The sequence below is a fragment of the Chiloscyllium punctatum genome, chromosome 35 (assembly GCF_047496795.1).
Source record: "Chiloscyllium punctatum isolate Juve2018m chromosome 35, sChiPun1.3, whole genome shotgun sequence".
Classification (NCBI taxonomy): Eukaryota; Metazoa; Chordata; class Chondrichthyes; order Orectolobiformes; family Hemiscylliidae; genus Chiloscyllium; species Chiloscyllium punctatum.
The window spans coordinates 74,475,792-74,500,971 of NC_092773.1; the positions used below are offsets into that span (position 1 = coordinate 74,475,792).

Genomic DNA, 25,180 nt, shown 5'->3' on the forward strand with positions numbered 1-25,180 from the left:
AAATGACATGGACACGATACAGAGTTGGGGTTAGTAGCGGCAGTTGAAATTCAATCTGTATTGATGCCAGGTGATTCATTGAGGAAGGTCGAATTTGAATTTTGAATACAGCGTTAAAGGCAGGATTCTTGGCAGTGCGCAGGAACAGCCGTAACATGGGGTCCATGTACTTAGATCCCTCAAACGTTTTATTCAAGTTGATGGAATTGGTAAGAAGACATTTATTTCTCTTTCATTAGCAGGGTGATTGAGTATAATAGCCACAATTGTTTGCTGCAGCTCTATAATCTGGTCAGACCACTCTTGGAATATTGGGCCCAGTTCTGATCGCCTCATTATAGGAAAGATTTAAATGATTTAGAGAGGGTGAAGAGGAAATTTACGAGGATATTGTTTGGTTTGGACGGCTCGTCTGACGAATTGACAGTGAGTGACCTCGGGCTTTTCACACTGCAGCGAAGAAAGAAGAGAGGTGACTTGATTGAATTGTACAAGCAGTGGAATGGATAGATAGAGGGGAGAGACAGAGATTTTTCTCCAGTGCTGAAATGCCTGTCACGAGAGGTCATAACTTTAAATTGATTGAAGGAAGGTATAAGGGAGATGTCAGAGGTAGGTTGTTTACGCAGATATTGATGGGATGGTGAAATGCGTTGCCAGCAGTCGTAGGACAGTCAGAGACACGAGGAACATTTAATCGACTGCTGAACAAGCACATGAACGGTAATAAATTGAGCGGTGTGTAGTAAGCTTGACCTTAGATGAAATTAAATTTGGGGCACAGCACCTTGGGATGAAGGGCCTTTCCTGTGCTCTGCTGTTCTATGCTCTATGTTCTGTATTTTAAGTTTTTTTTTCTCGAAATGTGTGAAACTGGGGAAAGTATAGCCAATCGGTATCAGCATCGGAGAAACAGAACAATCGACATTTAAGCACAAGACCTTTTAAAAAGTGCCATCCATCCATCAGGAAGTGCATTTGGCCACAATATCGATTCTCCTGGTCCTCTGATGTTGTCTGACCGGTTATGCTTTCCAGCAAAACACATTTCGACTCCGATCTCCATCTGCCGTACTCACTTTCTTGCAAGTTGATTTTCGTTTCAAAAACAGATGTGAAGTGATTGTTCCATTTCTTTATTTGCTACAGTTGAGCCGACCACTCGGCCCCAAGCAAAACAGAATTTATTTAAAAACTATAGCTAAAACACGAAAAAAGAATGCAAATGTAAATTAGAATAACCTAACTAACAGAAAACCCAGCAGACTCGATGGATGAACTTTGCCAACGATTTTTTTTCACCAATTCTCGTTATATAAATATACATTTTGATAAAAGATGAATTAAACACAATTCCTTACAATTAGTCGAAGCCTTATGGAGAACATTTAGCCAAAAATCATCTGCAGAAACATGGAACTTTCTTTCAATGTATTGCAACAGCTTCTCTGCCAGAACTCAACCAAACTGGACAAGAATGTGAACTGGGAGAACTGGCTACTCTTCTGCCACTATAGGTTTGCATATATTGGCACCTCTGCCTTTACGAACTCTCTTGAGAACAAAAAAAAAGGAAAATTGACTTTGTTAAAGGGACATCAGCATCACACCTCAATCATCCAATGCACAATTTAAAAATGTTTTGATATCGGCTCGTTGTTCCTTATTTTTCTGGGGAATATGGAACCGCCTAGTTCACCTAATCAAATCAAATTAAACGTCATTAAATTCTTTCCCAAGCGTAGAATAAGTTACAAACAGAACATACGCAATCGAACCTCAGCAGGACATTTCACCTTCTCTCCTGTTTATCATTTAAGTAGAATCCCGGCCGAAAATTTGCAACATTCTACGGCCAAATAAATTCAGAAAGCTAGCCTTCATTTTTTTTATTATTCACAACGTGTGGAGTCCACCAACATTTTTTTTTCAATACGTGCACCAGAAGAAGAGAGTTCTAAGCTCACATTTTTCGATCACAACTGTCATTCCTATGTATGAGCACCAACGAGATTGATTGGAAGGGTGTTTGAGTAGTTTGAGTGAAGGATTGGTGATGCAGTTCCATCGCAGAAGAAACGTGTTGACGAATTTGCGAGTGCGGTGTTTCCATGGGTGTACTATCATTGACATTCGAAATGCTAATCCTTCAGAAAGTGATGTCAGAGGACACTAATGTGTTATGTTCGAGCAAAGAAACATGGAAACTCGAGTTTGCCTTAATCCACAGACACGTCGAGCATTCTCAGCCATTCATTATGACCATGCCTGATCTTGCATATCAACGCCACAATTCAACATTCGTTCCAAACATCTTGCTGAATTTAGTTGGGTATTTTTTCAGAAAATGCATGTATGGGTTACGTTTTTAAAGATACCAGTGAACTGAATATGACAGCCAGATGTGTTAGAAAAGTTCAGAATGTCTGAAAATATCTTAACTTTACACTGAAATGGCAGACCGCATATTCTGAAATTCGAAGCACTGTTCTATTTTCTCCAATCATGGGGAACCTTCTTCCCGGATCTAGTCGGTCTATACCTGCCTTGGTTTTTATTCTTTTCTTTCAGAACGTTTTCATTCTTCTCACCTCCGTCCTGGACAAACCTGTACATATACAAAATACTATCATCCTCAATGTCACCTGATTGAATCTGCACTGGAGCATAATTATTTAATTTAAAACGTGCACCCCTGCTGCATGTGCATATTATAGAACGTCAATCAGATTATCAAACTATTAACTATTTACAGTCCACAATGTACTGAGAGTTGCATGGAAAGATTTTGCACCAGAGTTCACGAGCGGGCCGGTGACATTAACTCACATGAGGCACTCTAATATACATTAAAAAAGAAAAAAAGCAAAAAGATGTAAAAGGGTAAGCGATCTAGTAATATGAAAGAAGATTTCATTATCTTTATTTTTGACAAATATCCAAGGTAAGGGAAAGTTTAAAGTAGACTTTAGACCATTGGAAAATGACACGAGAAGAGTAGTGTTATGAACAAGAAACAGTGAAGGACCTAAATCAGTATTTTTCTTCAGCCTCCATGGTGGAAAGGTAACAAACCAGAAAATAACCAGAGTCAGGGCACAGTGATGAGTGCAAAGAACATCACTAAGATGAAGGTGTTCGGGAAACTGAAAGTTCTGAATGTCGATAAATCACCTAGATCGATGTGATCCAATCCAAGGTTCTGATAGACATAACTGTCGAGATATTCGAGATATTATTGTTGACCTTGTGGCAAACAATGAGTTCGGGTGGTACCAGTGTCCAGGAAAATGACTGGCATCACATCCCTGTTCAGGAAGGGAGTAGGGCAGAAGATGGGAAATTGGTGTTTGGTTAGCCTGCGTCGTCCCCTGTAAGATTATAAAGTCAGTTGTGAAATGTGAGATTGCAGATAACTGGGAAGTGTGTTGTAAAATAGGGTTTGAGAGAGAATGGTTTTGTCAAGGGAAGATCATGCCTGACAAATCTGTTGGAAAACTTTGACGTCATAGCAACCAAATTAGACAAAGGAGAGCCAGTGTTCACAAACTTTTTTTGAGTCAATGGACCACACAGAAGTCTGTCAAATTAATAAAAAAAAACCCAATGGTACAAGGATCTGGATTGACTGAATGGCAGAAGTCAGAGACTGGTGAAAATGGATCTCAGTTCAGAATGGCTATCAGTGAGTAGTGGAATTCCACAGTGTCAGGGTCAGAACTCCAACTTTGCAAATTGCATCTTGATGATCTGAACACACCTCCAACAGTACTGTTGCTCAGTTTGCAGATTGCACATTCATTCTTGGAATAACAGGAAATTTTGGGGAAGCAGGGAGGCTGAAGTACACTTGGACAGGCTAGGATAATAGGTAAAGAATTGATGGATGTAAAACACTGTAGGAAAACATGGATTTGTGCACTTTGCTAGAAGGAATAGATGTTCAGACGATTTCGTCAACTGGGACAGGCTTTGGAATCGTGAAGTGTAAATGGACTTAAGATTTCTACTTCACGATTATCTTACTTTAACATCCAAGTTCAGGTCTGTGTTACGGAGGCAAACACGATTTTGACATTCATTTTCAAAGAGCTCGTTTACAAGAATAGGAATACACTGCTCAGATTGTATAAGGCTCTGGTCACAATATATTTGGAAACATATGAGCAGTTTTGCTCTCTATAATTGGGAAGGATATGCTGTCTTTGTTTAGTGGGTGGGTTCAGAAGGCAATTACAATATTGATCCCGGGAATGAAATGTTTGTCATTTGAGGAGTGGTTGAGTTTGTACATCAAGAAATTTAGTGGGGTGAAGGGAAAGCTCATTGAAATTTATAAAATTCTGAGAAGTCTGAAGTGGGTGGATTTGAAGAAAACATTTTCGTTCTTAGGAGGAACAGTGGCCCATTGGCAGAGTTTCGGCGTGAAGGGAAGAAACTTAAGAAATGACTGAACAACATTTACCTTTTGCTTCTGGTCAGTGAACATGTGGAACATATTTCCATAGCAGGCTGCACAGGCAAATTGTCCCTCAGTTACAGACATCAATGCGACGAATTAGTTTGGGGATCAACATTTAATGGACAAAGCAGGAGGACCAAGTTGTGAAACATATCAGGAAGATCTAATGGCGAAGCAGACTGAGTGGGCCAAATGAAGTAATTCGCATCATGTATCGTTTGGTCCAAACATCTACTTCTGAGCTGTCTCGTTCCAAACATTATCAGGCTTTTGCCTCAGCAGTGGTTTCTGGATTTCATAATTACCACTACGCTGCCCTCACTATACAATGCTGTGGTGATCTCATTTTGTTATATTAGAACAATCATATTGCTTTACCAAGTTGTTTCCAACTGTTTAACTTTAAATCTAAACAATAAGGTAACGTCAGCAATCAAATAAATACACGACTTAATCTGACCTTTTAGGTGCCGATAACATGAGGAACTGGCTGAAATAATGAGAAGAGTTTGTATTCGAATTACTGCCTCTCGTCGTTATCTGCTCTCAGCCACTTCGGTGGGCATACCCAGAGTGAGATTGGGGAAAGAGAGCCACTGAAATAAATATATTAGAACCCTTCCATTGTCAATGCTTCAAATGTAAAACAATGTTTTTTGTGTTTGTTAATTGATCTAAGATTGACAGCATGATGCGGTTTAAGTGCTCCCCTGGAGACTGTCAGATAAAATAAATGAAGGGAACTTTGAATTTTTGACAACATTAAACAGCGCAGCTTCGAGAAGTGTAATACTTCCGAACGGTCATGCATGGACCAGTGAAAGGGCTCTTCTATGTCATTACCTATCCCATTGTTGCCGTTGTTGGAATGCCAGGTAAGAAATGAATTGCACAGAAAGTACTTAGTTATTTGGAAATCTTCACTAAAGTTCTATTTTTTCCCTTGCCCATTTTTCTAAGGTTCATCCCTCTGGAAATATAAGGGATATAAACCAGATACATATATTGCCATTTTGGTTATTGCAGCTTAGTGCATGTTTTGCGGCATTAAGGAGAGTTTTAGTGCATTATTTGAACTTATATCATTGAACATAGCATGATTATATTCAATGATTTATATAACACATTGCTGTTAATAGATTGTGCAAATATGAATTCATGAATAACATTTCCTGAACAGTAATATGTTGTATTATTCAGAATTAAATTTAACTTTAATCTAAAATAGATTCTAGAAATTTAATGACATATGTGCTGGCAGTTTAGCCAGGTGGGAAATGTGCATTTTCCTGCACTGATCTTAAAACATTCATGCTGGTTTTGAAGATCAGCCATAAAGTTGTTGAAAGGTGCGGTGGAATGGCTGAATCTCTTGCCGAAAAATTTCTGCAGGTTATACATTGTGTTGGATGTAATGAAATCAACAATTGTGTGTAGGGATTTAAATACAAGTCTGCAATACTAGCTCATTGAGCAGTTAATTACGTAAGCTGCAAAGGATCAACTTCCTTGAATAGTGTAACTAATTAATATTTGATCCTTTTTGCAGAGGTGAATAAAAATAAAATTTATTTTGTTTCATTAAGGATTTTGGCTTTTTGTTTGCATTTGGCATTCATCTTGCAAAGTTGTGATAGTTATTCATCGGTAAGCTATCTATTTACTGTCGAGTTGACGGATTTCTTTCAGCTCCTGCTCATACATCTGCACATGGATTTACTTTAGTTTGCAGATACTACAATATGAATGTTGTGGAATTAAACAGGATGTTTCGTAAACAGGTTTTACACAAAGAGAAACTGGAGAAGATGAAGAAGTTGGTTAACTTGAAAGGGTTCAGAAAATATTTACAAGGATGTTGTCAGAGTTCGAGGATCTGAGCTATAGGGAGAGACTGAAGAGTTTGGGACTGTTTTCGCCAGGACGTCAGAGTCTGAGGGGTGACCTTATACAAGTTTGCAAAATTATGAGAGACATGGATCGGATAAATGGACAAAATAATTTCTCTGTGTTCGGGGAGTCCTGAAGTAGATGGCATAGGTTTAGGGTAAGAGGGGAAAGTTATAACCGACACCTAAGGGGCAGCTTTTTCACACAGACGACGGTATATGTATGGAATGAGCTGTCAGAGGAAGTGGCGGAGGCTGGTACAATAGCAACACTTAAAAGGCATTTGGATGAGCATATGAATAGGAATGGTTTGGAGGGATATGGGCCGGGTGCCGGAAGTTTTTACGAGATTGGGGATAACTAGTCAGCATGGACGGGTTGGACCGAAGGGTCAGTTTCCATGCTGTACATCTCTATGACTTGATGACTCTCAGTTTGGATATGAGGAGTGATATACAGAAGCAGGGAGAAAGGGCGCTTTAAGAAGGGAATTCAATTTCGATAATTGAGGCATTAACGTCACATCTGGAATGTTAAATACCATAATTATACAAGAGGGTGTAATTGGAGAAAAATTGACATCTCAGATAATAATGGGAAACTGAATGGTCACTAGTAGCAAAATGAAAGTGAACAATGAAATTATTTACTGAAGAGAATAAATTGCTAACTGTGGTGTTAATTTGTAAGTTAGCAGAGGCCTAATACCCAATGTTTAAGATGTCAGTTGTAGATAATTCTGATTATTCTACTCACAATGACCTATGAACGTTGGTTAGCCCACGTCTGGACGTGCCACTATCGTGGATCACAATGGTTTCAGTGTCAGATAGGGGGAGGCAGTATATGTTCCTTGCGGTCCACTTGTTGTCATCTAGGTAATGCCATTCTTTATACTTGGTATTTCAACAAACTATTTAACTTTTTTGTCCATCACAGCCAACTTGGTGGCAATTGCAATTCTGTTCCGAGGGCGGTGCGGACTCTCCAGGTGCATCAACTACTATTTGATGGCCATAGCGATGACATATTTCCTTGTTATAGTCAACGGATGCATACTCAACCGAATCAGCCGCATTTACTTTAGCGACAGTGTTCTGTCCACCACCCCCATATGCAGACTGACTACAATTCTGGTCCGCTGCAGCCGGGATGGCTCCGTCTGGCTAACTGCAGCCTTCACCATCGACCGTTTTGTGTTCATTTGCTTGCAGAGTCTGAGGATCAGATACTGCACCGAGAAAACGGCGTTGCTCATCATAGGAATGATCTGCATCCTAAATTGTGTTAAAAATTTCCCTTTGTACATCATCTACAGACCCTTCTACATCCTGGATGGGGTCGCCTGGTTCTGTGGTATAAAGTCTATATTTTATACGTTACCAATCTGGCAGGCGTATGACTGGATGGATCACATCTTAACTCCCTTTCTCCCATTTCTCCTCATCCTGCTACTCAATGTCCTGACCGTAAAACACATCTTCACAGCCAGCAAACTCCGTAGGAAACTTGTCAGGGCTGAAAATGGCAGTGATCCAGAGATGGAAAACCATAAAAGATCCATCGTCCTGCTCTTTGCCATTTCACTCAGCTTCCTGCTGTTATGGGCCACCGAAGTTGGACATTTCCTGTACTTGCGCATTAAGGGTGATGCATACTTCAACAATGTGAATTTCAAAGACATAACCTACGTCCTGCAAGAGACAACGAACTTGTTTCAATTACTCAACTCCTGCAACAACGTATTCATCTATGCAGTATCCCAGAACAAGTTCCGTGAGGAGTTCAAGAAGGTGTTGCTGTGTCCTTTTGCAGTGCTCATAGAACGCTGTGAAAAATAAAATTTCCATGTAGCATCTACAAGGTGTTCACCTTCAATTGATTTACCGCATCATGGCCCACCCTCAATCAGAATTCAGTAAGTGGCGTATTGTAGTTGCAACAACTAAGAAATGTATGGCTCAAAATTCGATGACGAAACATTTGCACTGAAGCAATGTTAATGCATTATTGATGAAATCTTCAGATATGAGGTCATAGTCTAATTCTAATTTCTGGGACAGTATGTAAATATCCTACTGTCACTGACGGAAATCAGAAAATAAATTTTTCGCTCCGTCGCTCTGGGTTTTAAACTGCCCCGAATTCAATACCACTCAGAGCAGTTTTCTGACCATAGGATTTAACTACTTTTCTACAGTCCTGCTGTGAACATATCTCCTGCCACGTTTTTTTCACATCACCAGTATGCTTAAATACCTATCGAAATCGCGCAGTCAGTATTCGTTAATTGAAATTCCGTTCTTCCTCCCTTCCTACTTTCATTCATTCCATTCTTGCGTCTTCTTCCCTTTCGTCATCTCTTCCGTTTTTGTTTTCTTCAAACTAATAAACTCCTGCTCAGTATTCTAGTTGTGGTCAAATACTTACGTGTATGGATAAGTCAAAACAGTGAGGTTTAACAGCACAACCCAATCCTCCTGACTGCATTTATTCACTTTGCAGTTTTTAACTGAGTTCTGGTTCAGCTAGACAAAGCTTACTCACAAGAAATGCCTGCAAACTCCACGCAGATTTTCTCAATTTCATGTATTCACATTGAGAAAACTCGGGTTTTGAAGAAGAACCATATTGGACTCAAAACCTTGCTGTTTTTTGTCTCTCCACAGATGCTGCCAGATTTGCTGAGTTTCTCCATCATTCTGTCTGGTCATTGTATTAACCGGTTATTTCATTCAACACCTCCAATTGCAGCTCTCCGATAGCAGCCCTGCGGTATGAGTTGTACTGAAGTACTTGTTTACACGTTGCATAACTCTATAACTTCCTGTTCTATCAACTCTCACACCCAATCATAAATAACCCATGAGATCCACACTTAACACACTTTGCTCCAATGAAAACAGTTCTAGCCTGGAGATTCTCTCCATCAAACTATATATTCTAATATGTGTACGGAGTCCAACGCAGAGATTTCCAACGATAATTGGCGAAAATATTGCGAAAACATGGAAATATGTTAAGGAAAAGCAAAATGAACATCCAGACACCAATTTTCTAATTCTTTACAAACTCTTTTGGAAGGGGATTCAGACGAGATATTGGGGTGAACTGATGAACTTGGCAGGGACATACAAAGGACCTTCTTTCACAGCCTGAGCCAATGCATCTACTGTTTGTGGATCATGATTTGATATAATGCATTCAAACTACTTTCATTCCAGTACCTCAGACATTCAAACTTCATCTCGGCTCTGAAACAATGAGGAAACTTAGGAACAGAAAGATAACATTGGAAAGTTCGAAGTGAGGCAGCTCTGATTGTCGGAGAGTTGCTTTCCGTTGCCAAAAATGAGTGTTCAGAGCGGCAATATGCATCTTGGAGTCACTGACAGCCTGCTGTCTAAGTTCATGGAAATGGTGGAATTATCTATATTTCTCCCGCGATTGATCAGTATATTCTGGACTAACCAAGAGGCAACTCTTTCAGTATCCAGTAGTCAACACCAAGGATTTAAGATGGTGACTCGTCCTTGCAAGTCCAGACCCCTTTGCTCGTCAATAACCTACCCTACCTCACTTAAGTACTCATGATGTGTCCTTATGTACAGGATTTTATGGCGACGTATTCCACAGATTCACTGCGGTCTTGGTCTCAGATGGAAAGAGTTGTCCATTCGCTGTGACATTTTGCCCTTGCATTCCAGGCTGTACAACTGTTGAATCTGTCCACGTCTAGTTCACTCCATCCAGTCTTCTCAGCATTCCACAACCAAAACTATTTTGAGTACAGACGCAGAGCCCTCTACCATTCGTTACATGAAAGCACCTTCATTCCCAAGCTCAATGTTCGAAAGTACTTTGAACACTCTCTAAGGCCAGCACATCTTTCCTTAGTTGCAGAGTTCAATATTCCTTCCAAAAATGTGAAATATATTATGACCAGAGCCTTATACAGTCTCAGCGGTATGTCTCATCTGATCTAAGTAGGCCCTCCCTCAACGAATGTTCGCTTTAGATTTGCATTCCAAGCTGACAACTAAACCTGTAGCTTAACTGTAGGAAAATCCCAATTAAACAATGCTAAATCCCTTTTGAACTTCAGATTACCGAAGTTGTTCCCAATTTGGAAAAGTCTATGCCGGAATTCTCCCGACCAAAGTACACAACTGGGCTTTCCATATTTTATTCCAATCTTCAAGATTTTTTTCATTACAATTATTCTGCAGACTGCTCGCTTCACCAATGTTACCCGTTCCTACATCTTTCGGTTGGGTTATCAGCAAATTGAGCATAAATCATTTCTGTCCATCCATATCGATGCTTCCTGTTTAACGGATAACTGCAAAACTCGAGTGATCAGTTTTTGACTTCCAGAAAAGGCAAACTTTATCTGTCAGTCAACAAATGCTTGAGTTACACAAAATGCAGCAGTTTATGGAAAAGCTCAGCGGGTCTTGCAGCATCTGTGAAGACAATTTAGAGTTAACTTTTCGAGTCCAGTGACCGTTGCTCAGGACGGTGAAGATTCCTCCTTTATGGCCAATCTCGCTGTCGCAGTTCTCTTGATTACTTAAATCGCCGACGATTATTGTAACATTGCCTTTTTTACATGCCTGTTGCATCTCTCCATTTATTTTCTGTACCATGCCCCCTTACCGATCCTGGCGCCATTGTAGACTTTTCTCGATTTTTTTTTTCATTCCCATGCATTTTCCCAGCTCTATCCACAGAGAATCTGTGCCTTCTGATGCTGTCTGGCTCTTTGCTATCGACTTCATTTTCATTTCTTTCTAGGCAATGCTATCCCAGCAGCCTATCTGTCTGTTCTTTCAATGGGATATGTTCACTTGGTAATTGATTCCCAACTCTTATTCGTTTACGTTATCATCTCTGTGATGCCTACAACATTATACTGACAATTTCAATCTGCAGGACAACGTCATTTGAATTATTTTTTATGCTGTGAATGTTCAAGTACTCAACCTCAGTCCTGCATTTACCACTCCTCTTATCACAGTTGCCCTCTTACCTGCTATGATGACGGTTTGTTTCCTGAAATTGCCAATATTCTTTGTTCTATCACTTTTTCCAGAAATTCTAAAATCATCTCCAAAGCCTACGCACCCCACCCTCTCACCTGCTTTAATGAGATCAAAATCTTCATGTCCAACTCATTTAAAATTTTCGATTGCCTTCTGGTTCCAGATCAGTTCAGGTGGAGTGTATTTCAATGTTTCTAATTCCTTCCTGCCGCAAGACTAATGGCAGTTCCCATCAAATGAGACCCTTCTTTCCTGCTCCACTCTGAACCCTTTTGGTTACTTCGTTACTTTCTAAAGTTCTCTGCACATTATGACGTAACTCATGTAATAAACCATATATTTATCGCTTAATGTCATCATCGGTTGTTCTGTTCCGAATTACTGATCATCCTCGAACAAGGTCTCTTGCCCACTCGAGCCAATGTTGCCTGTACCCAAATGGATTAAAACAGGAGAATCCCCACCCTCCCACTCCAAAAACTTATCACGCCCGTTCAACGTTTCACTTCCATTAACCTGTTGTCTGTTTCTGCCTCACGAAAGACAACATTCAGCGAAAACACCCTATCCCTGGAGTTCGATGTTCAGACTCCAGTTCATCGGCACCGAGCTGAATTACTCAAGCAACCAACTCTTACTCCAGATGTGATCAGCACAAACTGTGATGGGATCCACCTGCTCCCACAAAATTCTGGTTCAACATATTGCCTGGTACTGCATTTTCCAAACTAATTAATTAGAATCAAAAAGTATTTTAAAAATGTCCTCCAAGATTTTCGTCTATGAAATATTTCTCCAAATTACCTACAAAATGAAAATAACGTAGAAAAGATGTTAAAATTGGAAGCTACTAACCACCCAATGAACTTTTGCTGTTTGTTTTGATATCACTTTCCTGGCAATTATTCTGGTCACTGAGTGGCCTTCCAAACTGTCTTCTCTCTCCCGCTCTCATTCCCTCCAGGCTCCCAATTAAGTGTAAATGGCCTCGAGCCTCAGATTCAATTTTTTTATTTCCTGCTTATTAATAATTACCTTGCTAATTTCTCTTGGATGTTTGCTGCAAATTCTTCCCACCCATTAAACTGCAAGACTCCCCCCACCCAGTATCCTACGAGCCTTCACCCAACCAGTGTCCTTGAAGTCTTACCGCACCAAGTATCCTGCAAGTCTCATCCAAGATAATATCCTGAAAGGCCTCTTCCCTCCCAGTATCCTGCAAGAAGACTTCCTACCCAGTATCCTTCAAAACCTCCTCCTACCCATTATCTTGCAAGATCTCGTTCCACCCTACATCCTACAAGGCAGTCTCGCAAGAAGTATGCAACATCTCCTCCCAGCCAGTATCCTTGAAGAATTCCAGCCTATTATCCCAATTTGTCTACCTCTGCAGCAAATGCTCAGAGTGGGGCATATTCCCCTCGTGACCATCTGTTTTGAATAAAGTTATTTTTGTTCCAGTCATACGGCTGTCCGCTGCACCATCTCCTTTCTGTATTCCACTGATTGGGTGATCTGTGTGAGCTCTGACAAATCTAGAAAAGCGTACCAAACACGTCCTTCACTCTCCTGTCCACCTCCGACTTTACTTACATGGAACTATGAATTTTAACTCCAAGGTCTCTGTTCACCAACGCATCCCAGGATATTAAATGTACAAGTCAGGTTGGATCTGTATTTCCAAAATTCACCACCTCGCATTTGCCTAAATTAAACTCCATTTGCCACTCCTCAGCACATTGTTCCAGCTGTGCAAGATCCCATTGCATGTGGGATAATCTTCTCTGTCCACTCTCCTTCCACTTTCGTTGTAATCTGCAAAATTACGACCGATACATCCTACGTTCACAGCTGAAACGTTCATATGAATGATGAAAAATAGTGGAGCCAGCACCAATCCTTGTGGCACAGCACTGACCACAGACATCCTGACTGAAATGCAATACCCCACCACTATCCTCTCCTTTCTACCTTCGACCCATAAGATCTAACCTTGCTAACTAATCTCCGAGGAGTAGCATGGTCAAATGCCTTACTAAATCGATACAGATCACGTCTACAGTTCTGCCCTCATAAATTTTTTTTGATACTTCTAAAAGTAACTCATTCAAATTCGTGGCATATGATTTCCCTCGCACAAAGCTATGTTTATTAAAAGTAATCAGCTTTCCCTTTGCAAATACATGTAAATCCTGTCCCTCAGTATTCCCTTCGACAACTCGCCAACCACAGATATCAAACTCACCAGTGCATATTTCCCTGGATATCCCTGACCACATTTCTCAAAAAGCAACACCACCTTAGCCAACCTCTTGTCTTTTGCCACCTCACCTGTAACTATCGATGATACAAATGTATCAGCAAGGGGTCTAGTGATCACTTTGCTACCTTCCCACAGAGGTATACACAACACTTGATCATGTCCTGGGGATATGTTCACTTTTATACGTTTCTAAACGTCCAGCACCTCCTCCTTGAAAACATGGTGATTTTACAAGTTGTCAGCATCTATTTCCTCGCATTTTATTTATCCATGTCATTTCAACAGGAAACACTGATGCTAAATATGTGTTTCATTTCTCCCTACCCTAATACAGCTCCACACATGGACTGCCCAACTGATTCTTGATGGGCCCAATTTTCTCCACATTTACCATTTTGTCCTTAATGTTTCATAAACTCCCTTTGAATTCTTCCAAATCCAATTTGGCAAAGCGATCAAATGTCAACCTTGTGCCCTCCGGACCTCCCTCTGAAGCATTCTGCTGCTGTATTTATATTGTTCTAAGCATTTATTTGCTCTATCCTTATCTGACATATGGTTCCTTCTTTTTCTTAGCTAAAACCTCAACCTCTTTGGTCATCCAGCTTTCCCTCCCGCTAATAACATTTCCTTTCAATCCAATAGGAATACACTATCCTTGGACTCTCGTCATCTCAGTTTTGAACGTTTCCCATTTTCCAGCAGCTCCTTTATCTCCGAACATCTGCTCCCAATAAGCTTTTGAAGGTTCTTCCTTAATACGTCAAAATTAGCCTTTCTCCAAGTTAGGACTTCAAATTTGAGATCCGTTCTATTCTTATCCATCACTATTCGTGGGCGACACGGTGGCACAGTGGTAGAGTCGACTGCCTCACAGCGCCAGAGACCCGGGTTCACTTCGTGCCTCAGGCGACTGAATGTGTGGAGTTTGCACATTCTCCCCGTGTCTGCGTGGGTTTCCTCCGGCTGCTCCGGTTTCCTCCCACAGTCCCAAAATGCGCAGGTTAAGTGAATTGACCATGCTAAATTACCCGTAGTGTTAGGTGAAGGGGTAATTATAGAGGAATGGGTCTGGGTCGGTGTGGACTTGTTAGGCCAAAGGATCTGTTTCCACACTGTAAGTTATCTAAATTTATTTAAAAACGAATAAAATTATGAACTCTGGCTCCAAAGTGCTCTCCGACTGACACCACAGTCACCTGCCTTGCCTTAATTCCCAACAGTAGGCCAAATCTTTCACCCTCTCCAGTAGGTATGACAACACACAGAATCAGAACATTTTCCTGTATGCACTTTACAAATTCCTATCCATCATAACGTTTAACTGCATGGCAGTCCCAGTCTATTTGGAAACTTAAAATCCCATGCCATAACCATTCTATTATTCTTGCGTGTAACTGAAATATCCTGGCAATTGCTTTCTCAATTTCACACTGACTATTTTGGTATCTGTAATACAATCCCAATAAGGTAATCATCCCTTTCTTATTTCTCATTTCCACCCAAATAACTTCACTGGATGTTTTCCAAGGAATAACATTGCTTAGTGCAACAGTCATGCTACAGCGAATCAAAACACGCCATTCCCCCATTTGGGACCCTGTCGCCTTCAGGACTCAAATATCGACTTTAGTCATCTTGCAAGCTGTACACAGATTACCTGTTTCCATTTGGAACTCTGATAATGTTGATATTGTCTGAATTCTGGTTGCCAGATGCCGGAATATTCCATCACAAGATCGAACTCATATGGAGAATGTTTGATAACGTAAGGACAAAGGTAAAAGATAATGCTCAAATAGATTATGACAACATGTCATCTTATTCGTGAAAGTGCATGAATATGCATAACCCACAATGTGAGAATTTGTTGCAGGCAGAATCAATGAAAACATTTAGAATGACATTGCAAAATCACTTGGAAACGACAGACCTGCGCAGCTGCAATTTGTGTCTCGTGCTAGAGGACTACAATTCGTTGCATGCTTTTGTTGCTTTTTCCAATAATCAGGTACGAATACGACGGTCTGAATGGCTTGAATCTGTACCATATGTTCTTCAGACCATTAATCTAATGTTTTCTCCAATCTATATGTTTGTCAGGGCTGTTTTCTCGAGAAGGGAGTAGGATGCGCATACACCTATCAACATCGAGCAGTTCGAGATGCAGCTGGGTGGTGCAGCACAATTCCTGTTCTCACACGGCATCTGCCCACTCACGATGCTGGCCTCCCCTCACCCTGTTCCTTGGGACAATATCCCAATGAGTGGGTAAAGGTTAAAACAGGACGCTGATGTCACAGTCGCCATTCTGTCCCATTCCAAATCCTCAATCTGGAGATGAAGGATCATAAAATGCATTCTAGTGTGGCGATGTTATCACTTCAAGAAATTATTTTTGTCCCTTTCTTATTTTTTGATGATAGGTTGTAAGGCAGAGGTGCAGAACAAAATATACCTTCAGTAAACAGTTTGGTAGTGCTTGTTTATACTGAACACCGTGAATGTGTGTAGACAATTCTCACACATAAATATTTCTGGGTTTTGCTTTCATCAACATTAGAAGCCTTTGTGGTCTCAAAAGTGTTGGAAGTTTCAGTGAATGCCGCCTGGCTGCTATTCTCTCTGAATTATTTTCTTGATAAGTGTTCTTTTTCCCTACTCGATTGGAAAATTGCAAGTGAGAACGTATGTATGAATTTGCCTTTAAGCCAAAGGGTATGTTTGTGAGATTTTACTGCAGTAATATTTATTGTATCCATTATTCTGATAATTTTTCTATTAGTTGACTTATTGTAAATTCTTCCGTCCGTTGTTCATATTTTAACCAGAACATTTTAATAAGTTGCGATTGCGTAACATCTTGTATTTTGATCAGACATATTGCATTTACAGCAAGGCACTTCATATCTCCACGTTAGGGAAGAGAATATAAGAGTCGAGGCGACCATCTTAAAGCACTTTTGCGGGAGTCTGGCTGTTGCCTAACACTAGTCAACCGCAAAGAAGGCCACCGCACATCAGGTAGAAATAAATCAACGATTTAAATGTAACCCTATTCGGTTTGGTGCTGAAATTCAGTTACAACTGCAGGAACGGTCAGTTCGTCACCATTTTTTGTTCAATAGCAACATATTTCATTGCTATAAGATGAGGGATAATTGGACCATTCTGTCATAATCGGATATTCGTTTCATTTCACTAGTTCACACAGCCTCAAGGGGGTGATCACTGAATACTCTGTCATCAGTTTCCAGACGGAAAGATCAACAGAATTCTCGATGAGGTGCTGAGGTCGGGATAAACCAAATTCAACGGGAAAATTCTGAGCTTCCAGTTCACATCATTCTTGCTGGTCCCTTGCAAACGAGGATGGCTGCCTTCCACTGTCAATGTGAGTATGTGGGTGGATGTACAGAGCCGTAAGACTACCACAGGTTGTACTGAAGAAGTGTTGCTTTCAAAGCATCGACTTCGACAACTCCTGATGTTGCCTGGATTGCTGTTTTCTTCCAGCCACCGAGTTTTTTCTGTGTTATAATTGGCGTAGGTCGTGGTCACAGAAAGCAGTGGGTACAACAGTGCAATCCTTTCGCTATTGTTTTTTGCCTTCCATTTTCTTCCTGACCTACAGGAACAGGGAAAATTAGTCAACTTCAACCGCCTTTAAATCAGAACCAAACTTAACTCAACACTATTATCGAGTTGCATGACGTGGATGCTGTTGGTGTGTGCGCTATCTCAGATGGGAAACACAAAATCATTGTCAGCATCTTAAAAGAGACAAAGAAGAGTATGGATTTCACCTGAAACATCGTCAGGATGAAGGTCCACGATGCCTTGCCACTGGTCCTCCAATTTGGACGGTCTTGGGCCAGTGATTCCTAAATTCCTGTGGTACTTGTACACTTCATCTGTGAGGCCTTGAATTTATCACTTAAGTTCCCCCTTTCTCCACCTGGCACTCATCTGCCTTTCAGAAACTGAGAGGACAGCATCTTCTTGGAGTCTCGTGTCATTCATACTGACGACATGCCCTGCCCATCACAGCCAGTGAAGTTTGGTGGGTGCCGCAATGTTGGGGTTGTTGGGCTGGTTGACGACATTTGCCTTCCTTCCAAATAGATTTGCAGGTTATTGCACAGATAGCGTTGGTATGACTGCTCCAGCGGCTTGAGCTTCATGCTCCAGACTGTCCATATCTCAGAGCCGTATCAGAGTATGGCAACAACTATATCTCTGTAAACCATAAGCTTGGTACCAGATTTGATGCTGTTGTTCTCAAACAACGTTTCGCTCAGAAGGCCGAAGGCTGTGCTCGCATACGGGAGAAGTTACTGAATCTCTTCATCAATATCGGTTGTGCTTGACAGAATACTGACCAGATATTGGCAGGAAAAAGACCTCATAATGGAGCTTAATAATCGAGTTTGTTCCGCAAAACCGGGCCAGTGTGGTGGAGCCCCTTTATCCTGACGATGTTCCAGGTGAAATCCATACTTTTCTTTGTCTCTTTTAAGATGCTGATAATGATTTTAAGTTTCCCATCTGAGATAGCGCACACACCAACAGCATCCACGTCATGGAGCTCGATAATACCGTTGAGTTAAGTTTGGTTCTGATTTAAAGACCGTTGAGGTTGACTAATTTTCCCTGTTCCTGTAGGTTAGTCCCACTCCAGCGGGAACATGACGGCGGTGAGGTGAAGTATTGCAACGAGGTAGATCGAGAACAGCTGTTCTCAGGTCCGAATGGGAAATGTGTCAGGGATGGAACCATTTGTCATTACTTAGACTTTCACTTCGTCATGGAGCAAGTGAAGGATCCTGATAAATTTCGTGGAAAAAGATGGTTCTCTGTTGATAGTAACACATGCCTTTAACACAGTCAATTCAGACACCAGGTCAGACCACTTGTTACTGCCCTACCAAGTCAGTCATCACCCTGACTTCTGAAGATGTCGGAATTCCATTTATCCCCTTCCTAACTGTAATCCTGGCATTCCTACTCTCCCAGTGTGTCAGTGGGTCAAGGAGGCTGCTCACAACCATCTTACAGAGGACAATTATGAATTGACAAGAAACGTTGACCCAGCCGACGTTATCCACGGCACATGAAAAAAAGTACCAATACAGATATAACTGTTGCCACCTCTTTAAAACGGGCCCATACCATCCATTAAACTGTGACCCATGTGCAGAGTTACCATTCATTGACATACAGTTCACCCCGTCCCTGTATGAAAGCGACGTGGGGGACACAAGACATTGACATAACTGCTTCCGGAAACAGGGTAGGTTATTTAAGGTGGGAAATGGAACAATGGTGTTCAAATATCTACGTTCCTTTCACAGAGTAGAGAGTACAATGAGGCTTTTCAAGGTTTATTTTCTAACAGCTTATTGTGAACAGATTGTAAAGTTTATCTCATTTCCCCATCATAATTTGAAGCTGAGTTTGTAATATCCACAGCTCTTATATATTCCGGTTTTCAGAGGTTGGTCATGGAAATTCAGTCACTCAGCGGGTGTCATCAGAGATTCACACTGTCGGGGCAATGCTGCATTTAATGTTTTGCTATGGAGTCACTTAATTGCTATGGAGTCATTTATTTGTACCAGCAACATCGACCGCAACATCGAGATCATACCTGATTCGCTTTCTCCCATCAGGCTGTATATTATCCTGTCGGCCTTATACTAATCTTATTACATCAGGTTTACTGGAGTTATAACTTGCACTGGCCAGACGTGTATTGTATTGCAGTATACACTACTTGTGATTGTGTCTCAGTGTGAACATTTCGAGACCTGGTCAGCTGATATAATTTCCCCATCTTGAATTTGATAGCATCAAAATACAATCTGATGTTGTCCATATTAGAAATATTGTGCTGTACGTTATATATCTCAGTGGCTGGCGTGGAGCCTTGTATTCCATAGGTCTTGATTTCAAGTCTTACAATGGCTTTTGTGGACTTGCATGCACTGGTAACTTCAACAAACTACAAAGTAATTGACATTTCTTGCTGCAGTAGTCTTCATATTATTCGATTTCTTTCAGAGGTCAGCGTGTATCGTTTCTGTGGTTTGAAATTCATGCTCCTGTCTGTAGTTACAGAAACTTCGGACCACCACACAGACGACCAAGAAGCAAAGATGTGAGGGATGTTCTACTTTGGCAGGAAAAAAGAGGTTAGCTACCGAATGACTGGGGAATAACTGTAGTCGTTCTCTCTTTAACAGAACATGTTTTTTATTATGGTGGTTGCCTTCTGTATGGAGCCTGAAAATACGACCGAGTGGTGAAGAGAATGTGTCACCGAGAGCGAGTTCAGTATCAATTCTGAAGAAAAATCGTTGGAGCTGAAGTGCTGAATCTGGGCTGATGGGCTGTTTCTGTGTTGTAATATGACGAGATAACCATTATTTTGCAGAAACATCTCTAGGATCAACATGCTCTTAACTGAAAAGAAAACGTAGAAGGCAATGTCATTGGGGGAATAAGGGCAAGCTTTCCCTGCAGCTACCCTTGTGTTCACGCCAGTAGCATTGAGAGCCTTTGCAGTTACAGCACCCATTAAATGAGCGGACAGCGAGGCAGAATTCATGATTCTTGAACAAATTCCAAAATGACCAGCAAAGACAGGGTTGCTTGGGTTGGTTATGCCATTTCCTGTGGTGATTCCCGTTCCTCTGTGGATGATACGTACTGTTATCTTTCTTAGAAGGTGGTAAATGGGGTATGAGCCTATGTGTTTGTTGATAAAATTCTGGTTGGAATGCCACGCTTGGAGTAAATCTCATGTCTTTCTCTGTTTGGCTTCCCCTGGGATGGATTTGTTATCCCAAACAAAATGGTGTCCTTCCTCGTCTCTATGTTAGGATACAAGTGAGAGTGCACCATGTCTTTTTGCGGTCAGTTGATTTCATGCATCCTGAATGTTAGTTTTCTATCTGTTTGTCGAATGTAGTGTTTGTTACAGTTTGTGCAAGGTACTTTGTAAATGACGTTAGTTGTGATTCCTGTCTATATGGGGTCTTTCAGGTTCATTTGTTGCTGTTTGGTGTGTTTTTAATTAGTGGGTTACCATGATGACAAGAAGTTTCAGTAGTACATCAGTCATTTCCGATGTACCTTTCATTTAGAGACGAGTGGCTAACATAACTGCGTGCGTTTTGTCTGTTTGTTTGTGTTTGTTGCTGTGAAATTGGAAGACTGTGTCTACTGGGGAGACGTTCTTTTTGAATATGCCGAGGGTGTGATTTTTCTCCGCTCGTCGTATTTTCTCTACGTCGCAGTGTGTGCTGTCTCATTGAAGTAATAATCGTATGCAGCTTCGTTTGTGGGTGCTGGGATATTTGCTTCTGTCGTTCAATATTTAGTCCAGGTGTGTTGCTTTCCTGTCGACACTAGTTTGAAGCTGAAGTCGACATTGAGGAATGGCAGTTTGTTCTGGTTTTCCACGTCTTTTGTAAAGTTTACTCCAATCAGGGCATTATTTATGGTCATGAAGGTTTCCTCTAATTTGTTTCGTTTAGTGATGACAAAGGTGTCCTGCACATGCTGGACCCAATGTTTGAGTTGGATGGATGGCAGAGCTCTTTGGTCCAGTCTCTTCATTACTGCCTCTGCGAACAATCCATGGAGATTCCATGTTTATGCCATTGATTTGTCCAAACGTTTCGTTACTGAAAGTGAAGAGGGTTGTAAAGCTTCAGTCCACTTGCATGGCGATGCTGTCCTTAGTAATGAAGTGGTAATTGGTGTATGTGTCTTTGTTTATTCTAATATTGCAGCCAATATTTCCTTGACCAGGTTGATTTTGATGGATGTGAACAGGACTGGTTCGTCAATGACATCACCAACCCAAGGAAAACTGATCGCATCATAGAAAGCGATTCACTAACACCATTGTTTCACTGAATTCTCACTGATGACGTTACGTAGGGTGGTGATGAAACGTCTGAAAATGTACCTTCCGGCTCAGCGAGAAAACTTACATCGGGTAGAGGTAATTTTCGTTTGTAGCTAACGTTATGCTATCCCTGTCTTGAGAATGATTAATGGGGATATTATACTTGGAGATGTGAACACCATTGCTAACTCTGCATTGTCCCAGACTTCTGAGTGTTTAATGTTTACAATGCAGACGTATATTTACTCTCTACGTTACACCTTTCTATCACTGTCCTCATTTTTAAAGAGAAATGGCAGTTAAAGATTGCACAAGCAAAGGGGTTAGCATTTTGGCCTCTGAAAGACAGAAATCAGGGTTTGATTCCACGCTCGAGTGACTGTCCCTTTGAAGTTTGTATGTTCTCCCCAGTTCTGCGTGGGATTTCCTTGGTAGTTCTGGCTGTCTCCCACTGTCAAATATTTACAATTTAGTTGGACTACCCATGTTAAATGTAGGAATAGAAGGATAGGTCTGAGTAGGATGCTTATTGGATTGTCGTTGTGGGCCTCGAGGCATTGAATGTCTTGCTTCCACACTGCAGGTATTCTATGATACCACATGCGTGGTGAAGTATTTTGGGAGACCAAGTGAAAAAAAAACTTTATTGTAAATGTCAGGAACCAGCGACGCATTGATATGCAGAAAATATTGAAGTGCATGTCTGTAGCTCTCTGAAAGTGTCAACAGAACTGGGTAAGGTGCTCAACAACGTATATGGCAGGCATGCATGCGTTCACCAGCCAGGGCACAGAGTATAAAATTGAGGAAGTAATCTTACAGGTCTGAAAATCTTTAATTTAGGCCACATTTTGAATTGTTACATCCAGTACTGTACGCAGTATTAAAGGTAGAATGTGAGGATTTAGAGACCATGCAACAAGCATTATCAGGATTGTGCTTGAATTTAACACTACTGGTTATAATTTGCATTGATCACATATAGATCCTGTGAATTCACCCAAAACAAAACTAAATGAAATCTCTCTGATGATGAATTGCAGCCATTTCCGTTTAACAGGTGCAGAGACGGTCTGAGATTGGTAATCAAGTGACTGCCATGAATCTCCAACGTGCTTACTTTCTTATTCTTCCTGTCGATCCCACGAACTTCCACAAATTCCCATACTGTTCTTTCATCAAAAATATTATGTCGCAATATTACCATCCACGAACCCCAAACCTCCTGTTTCACCATGCTGCACAATGTACTGCAGTGTCGCAAAATCGAAACTGGAATGACAGTGATCGATGGCGTCTTGCACTCCTAAATAACAAGTGTCACTTAAGAATTAAAAGTCAGCGCTTAGTACAGTACCTAATGTTCATACGGGAAGCAAAAACTCGGATAAATATACCAAAGAGTATTTATTGTAAAAGTTTGTCAGCCAATGGAAAGGGATGCTCAAAAAGGTCTACGACAGTTCAATGGGAAACGACGGTTAGTTGAGTAGCAGCATTGATAAGGCAGCAAATTGTGAATTTACTGCTGGAGAAAAGGAACATGTGCAGGGTATTCAATTAACGTTTTGCACAGTCCTTTGGTGGCATCAGTTATTCTCGCAAGACCATGAATCTGCACCTGGGATATCTTCTTCGATCTTTGTTGAGCAGCGTCGATATTGGCTTTCAATGCCTTCTCAGGAGTGGCAGTCTCATCTGCAGCACTTGAAAGCAATGTTCTCCGGTGTTGTCACCGTGCATTGTTTTTTCGGCGGGTGCGGTTTTCTTAAGCAGCATGGCCCTGATTCACTTCTCCTATTTTTAGACCTCAGTGTAATTCCAGCCTCCAGTGAGTGCGATCACTTCAATGTCCTTCCGCCTCTTTAAGTTCATGTCCAGTGACTTCATCCCTCTCTTTTTGACATCTTTGAAATGAAGGTAAGGCACCCTTTTGCTGTCTTGCTGAAGGCCAAATCCCCTTACAGGAAATCATTGGGGATCCTCCCATTGCATATGCCGAGTACGTGGAACAACCAATGGAGATAGTGTTGTTCGAGCTGGGTGAAGAGGCTGGGTTTCTGGGCGCATGTGATTGACTCACTCAAGTCAGGATGCGTCACTGGCTGAAAAGTTGGAAAGTGTTGAGACTACGATCGTGTCTGGAATACAGGCTCCAGTTCTCGCTGCCTTGAAGCAGTGCGCTGACGCGACAGGACCTGCAGAATGTAATTTCTGTGTGCATCATCATCTTTCTGTTCTGGCTGGCTCTCTTTGTTAGCCTGACGAATGTCAGAGAGAGTTTTCAGAGTTAGGAATGCCGTACTTTTTGAAAGGCAAAGACTGATTGGGGATGGCAAGCATGGCTTTGTCCTTAAGAAATCGCGTCTTTTTGGCTTGAGTGACTTCTTTAAAAAAGGTAAAAAAAATCTGATGGAAACGGCATAGTTATAGACATTATCTGTATTGATTTCAGCAAAGTGACCAAAAAGGTTCTGCATGGTTGACTGGCTACCTCAGACTTCATGAAATACAGAGGGACCAATCAAATTGGATTCACAATTAGCTTGTAGGCAGAATGGAGATGGTGGTTGTGGAGGATTGGGACTTGGAGTCACGGCCTGGAACCAATCCTATGCTACATGACAGTGCTGGATCCATCACTTTCATAATTTATACAAATGATGTGGATGTGAATATTGTAGGTATCGTTAGTAAGTTTACAGATGACATCAAAATAGGTGGTGCAGTGCACAGCAAGAAATGTTGTCTGAGAGAACAAATGGATCTTGATGACATGGACAATGGGCCGAGTAATGGCAGTTAAAATCTAATTTAGATGCATATGTGGTGTTATATTTTGGGAAGGACAGGACGTTCACAGATAATGGTAGGAATTTGGGATGCATTACCAAACAAAGGGATCTTGGAGTGCGGGTACATATATCCGAGAAATGGGAGTTGCAGGGGGACAGGGTGGTGAAGAAAGCAATTGGGACTCTTCGCTTCACTTGTCACTACATAGAGGACGAAAGATGGGGTGCCATGGTCAGAATATTGAATTTCATCCCGGTCGACGTGTTGCAAGTTAATGTTCCGAAACTTGAGAGGATGCAGAAAAGATTGTCAAGAGTTTTGGCGGGCATGGCAGCGTTGTGCTCCGCGGAAAGCCTCAATATGCTGGGCTTTTTTTATATGGCTGTTAATGGTACGAGGCTGAGGGGTCACCTTACAGAGGTTTACAAAATCATTTGTGGCATGAATAATGTGGACAGCTAAGTTTTTTTTTGGTGGCTGGAGCCTCCAGAACAAGAGGGCATATGTTGAATGTCAGAGTGGAAAGTTTTAAAAGGGAAGTGAGGGGCTAACCTGTTCACAAAGCGGGTGTTGCGTGGATGGAACGAGCTACCAGATAAAATGATAGAGTAGGATATAATTACAGCACATAAAAGGCAAATGGGAGGGGGTATAAACAGAGGACCATTGGCCAAATGCTGGTAATTGGGTCGAGATCAGCTTAAGATATCGGCATAGACGTGTTGAACCAAATGGTCTCTTTCTGTGCTGTACATCTGCCTGATCCAAATCACTGAAACTTCTCTGAACTGCCTCCAAGTATATCC

General features: G+C 41.3%; 1 protein-coding gene across 1 annotated transcript; it reads left to right on the forward strand.

Moving 5' to 3' along the window:
• The first annotated feature begins 5,267 nt into the window (after positions 1 to 5,267).
• On the forward strand, positions 5,268 to 8,193 carry LOC140459822 (galanin receptor 2a-like). Its single transcript, XM_072554357.1, has 2 exons — positions 5,268 to 5,337; positions 7,292 to 8,193. Exons 1-2 carry the CDS (start codon positions 5,268 to 5,270, stop codon positions 8,191 to 8,193), a joined length of 972 nt encoding a protein of 323 aa, XP_072410458.1.
• Positions 8,194 to 25,180: the final 16,987 nt, after the last annotated feature.